The 3,594-nt window shown below is 35.5% G+C and overlaps 1 protein-coding gene across 1 annotated transcript; it reads right to left on the reverse strand.

Moving 5' to 3' along the window:
- Nucleotides 1–828: 828 nt before the first annotated feature.
- LOC110878777 (cell division cycle-associated 7-like protein) lies at nt 829–3,108 on the reverse strand. The gene is made up of 8 exons (XM_022127137.2): nt 2,942–3,108; nt 2,639–2,864; nt 2,418–2,568; nt 1,671–1,741; nt 1,522–1,599; nt 1,346–1,433; nt 1,160–1,215; nt 829–1,045 (listed from the first exon to the last, which is right to left on the reverse strand). Exons 1-8 carry the CDS (start codon nt 3,005–3,007, stop codon nt 972–974), a joined length of 810 nt encoding a protein of 269 aa, XP_021982829.1. The 5' UTR covers nt 3,008–3,108; the 3' UTR covers nt 829–971.
- Between the last annotated feature and the right edge of the window lie 486 nt (nt 3,109–3,594).

The following is a 3,594-nucleotide window of genomic DNA, read 5'->3' on the forward strand; positions in this document are numbered from 1 at the left end:
ACTGTAAAGTATATTTATCCCTTGTTGACATTTTGAACTCTTGAATTCACATACTTTCTATGTTTGTCAACTTTAGTCCCTCTATAGTATTCTTTAACACGTTCAAGCTTATGACACGTGTCAATACATTATAGGACGCAAATTTTCGAGGTGTTACATCTGTACCATTAAGAGCTTTATTAAAAGCTAAACAAACAGCCCCTTAGTCTTTTAGTAATAATGATTGAATTATATAAAAAAATTGTATTTTTTTTTTAATATGAACATGTAAATATTAAGTTTGAAGAATGTACCCCCACGCATTATATAAAAGTATCTTAACGTGCGTAACGTACGCGATCACAAAATAACGTGCATAATTATACATATAACATACCTAATTAGGTTTTACTTCATGCGTGATTTTCTGTTTTTTTAACACATGCGTGATTAGGGTTAATCATGCGTGATTTTGTGTGTTTTGTTCATGCGTGATTTTGTGTTTAGCTTGTGAGTGATTAGGGTATGAATTTTATAACATGCGTGATTTACTTGCGTACGCTTCGCATGTTAAAAGGCTATTGTACATTAACATTCGCCTTTATTAGATATATTTTAATTTAATTTTATAACTTTGCGTCAACAATATCATAGTACAAAATACAATGCATATTTTGGTAATACAACCGAGTGAACCAATTCCCTCACCATACTATATCAAAATTGTGTTCTATATTATTTCTTATATTTATATGATTCTTTTTTAACAGGCATACTTTAATAATGCAAGGTGCCATAAAACAATAAAGCACATGAAACTATAATTATAATCTTTCCTTGCTTACCATCTAAGAAAAACACATGCTAGCCAAATCATATTAACTACCAAACGGTTAATAGTCTGAAAACATTAACTAACAAACAAATTAACAATAACCACCCAACTACAGTAGTGAGGAATCCCAATTATTACATAATCCTAAATCTCAACATCATACTTTTTCAGCTCGTCGTTGAAGTTCATCCATCATAAGATGTGCGACTGAGTCATAACCCAACTCCCGAGCTACATGACAGAATAAAATTTATTTATGAAATACATACATATTATGATATGACGCAGAATTAATCTATGACCATTACCATGTAGAATTTTATTAAAGAAAAAAACATGTCATACCTCTGAATATAGCAATACCAGTTGGCACCATCTTTCGCTTCTTCAAGCACAAAGAGCTACAAAAATGCGACAAAAATATACTCAATAAGAAACATAGAGTGAGAATAACATATACGTAATTGAAATTGATATGATATGGACCAAAGAAGCGTGTTTAAAACGCAATAAAAATGCTGATGTTTGTACCTGTTACATATCCAATAAGGTCTGGTTCCTTCTTCTTCTATGCAGTGAGGACACTTCCATTGCTTGTTTTCTCTCACTTCTTCCATTTCTGCCACAACATTATCTAATGATGTCAAAACCTTCATAAAGTTTCATCATATGTGAACTTTAGATATGGCCATGATCTTTAGACTTACCTTCACCATACCTGACCTTAAGGCAAGCTCGACAAAGTACACCGTTGGTCGAATGACACACTGAGCAATCGGTCTTACCTGAGTTCAAAATGTGAGATCACAAATAATCAAATCCATATTGAAACGGAAACAGTGGAGTATGCACTAACCTAGGCATGGTTGATCAACATCAAGGTCATTGCACCGTTTACAATCTTCTTCACCACACAACTTCTTTTGCCTGTAAAAGTTAGGAAAAAAGTTGTATGATAAGAAATTAAAACATCTCTTTGTTTTAAGACATAATATATTGTAAAGGATGGCAGATAACAACACTTTAAGAGCTTGCATAGCATTCCCTTTCCATCCCAAAACATATCCAAAACTTTACAAAATAATCATGACATTGATTTTGGTTCACAACTTATTTCCATTTTGTCACTTTATTAGGCATTTCATATTTCACTAATAGTAATAAACTCTATTAGAGTATGTATGTAAAAGCATATGTAATATTAGAAACCTCACACCAACCAATATTGTCCACAAGAAAGATCACAACTTTTCTTATGAATTGAACCCAACGTCCTTCGGCGATGTGGGATGTGCCAACAATGTCATACAAACCAAAAAATTATATACTTGTTTATACATAGGAAACAAACCGAAAATGTGAAACGGCATCACCATAGCAGAAGTAAGATTATCTAGAAGCAACACGCCGATTGAACATGTGACAAAAATCATGCCAACAAGATGGTTAAAAATATAAAATCAAGCACAAAACATATGCAGCACACATGAACAAACTTCTTCATAACGAGATACATCTAATTAGATAACAAAACAACAAAAAATAGCAAAAATAATGAAACCCCCAAATCAAAACAAAACAAAATGAAAGTATAGAGATAAACCTGCAAAAATGACAGCAAATCCCAAAAACAGGATCATAAACACTCCCTCTTCCTTTGCTCCTACATCGTGTTTCCGACGAAACTTCAGGAGAATAACACAGGCTCACATCCACATAAGGCGCATTAGCAGGCCTCTTCTCTTTCTCTTCACCTGTATTATTTACATAAACATTGTTACATTTTGGACACAAATTCAAGACTAATTTTCTATCTCAACTAACCGTTTGGGGACTTGGGGGACAGATCCGAAGGAAGTCGGAGAGACCGACGGACAGGAATCAAGCCGTCGGGTGAGCTAGGGTTTACTTGTTTCAACCGGTTGGATCGACGAAGAGGAGCACTACTGCAATCAGCCTTAACATATTTCCTCTTCGGTGATTTAACCGGAGTTGTCATCGATCGCAGCTCAGATATCGTCTTTTGCAGCCCTAAGGAAGCCAAGCGAGCCTGTGATTTGGATCAATTTCAGTAAGATTGAAGTAATAGATGAATCGTGTGTGTGTGTGTGTGATAGGAAATGGAACCTGGTTTTCGGATATGCGAGCATTTCGGATGTTTTCGTAGTCGATTTTGGCCGGAAACCTTCCCATTGTTGCGAGATCTGCCTCGATAGAGAGAGGAGAAACAATGGCAGTTAGTGGTCAGACACAATACAATATGAGAGTCTCAACGGATACAATTTGAAATTTGAAAAGCAAAGTGAGCTTATATTCTCATAAATCATGAGGAGTAAATTGTCATTTTATTTCTTTGAGGTTTAACTAAAATTGTCATTTTAGTCCAAATAGTTTTTTTCTTGCTAATTTAGTCTAAATTGTTTTGTTTTCTGTCATTTTAGTCACTAACTTTTGTTATTTTTTTATCATTTTCATCTAATCCACTAACTTCATTCAAAAAAATTTAGTTAACTTAGGTGAACTTTGATCAAACCACATTTTTCTTTCTTTTTATGCAGGTGCGATGGGGTGGTTGTTGGTTTTACGATGATGCCGGTGGTGTTGGTTGATGATGTGGGTGGCGGAAAAGTGGCCGGTGGTAATGGAAATGGTGGGTGGTGATGGTGGTGGGGTGGGTAGGTGGGTGGTGATGGTGGTGGGGTGGGTAGGCGGGTGGTGACGGTGCAGGCAAGTGGTGGCAATGATAGAAGGTTGTGATGAGATGGGTGATGGGAGGTGGT

This window comes from Helianthus annuus, chromosome 9 (genome assembly GCF_002127325.2).
Source record: "Helianthus annuus cultivar XRQ/B chromosome 9, HanXRQr2.0-SUNRISE, whole genome shotgun sequence".
NCBI lineage: Eukaryota > Viridiplantae > Streptophyta > Magnoliopsida > Asterales > Asteraceae > Helianthus > Helianthus annuus.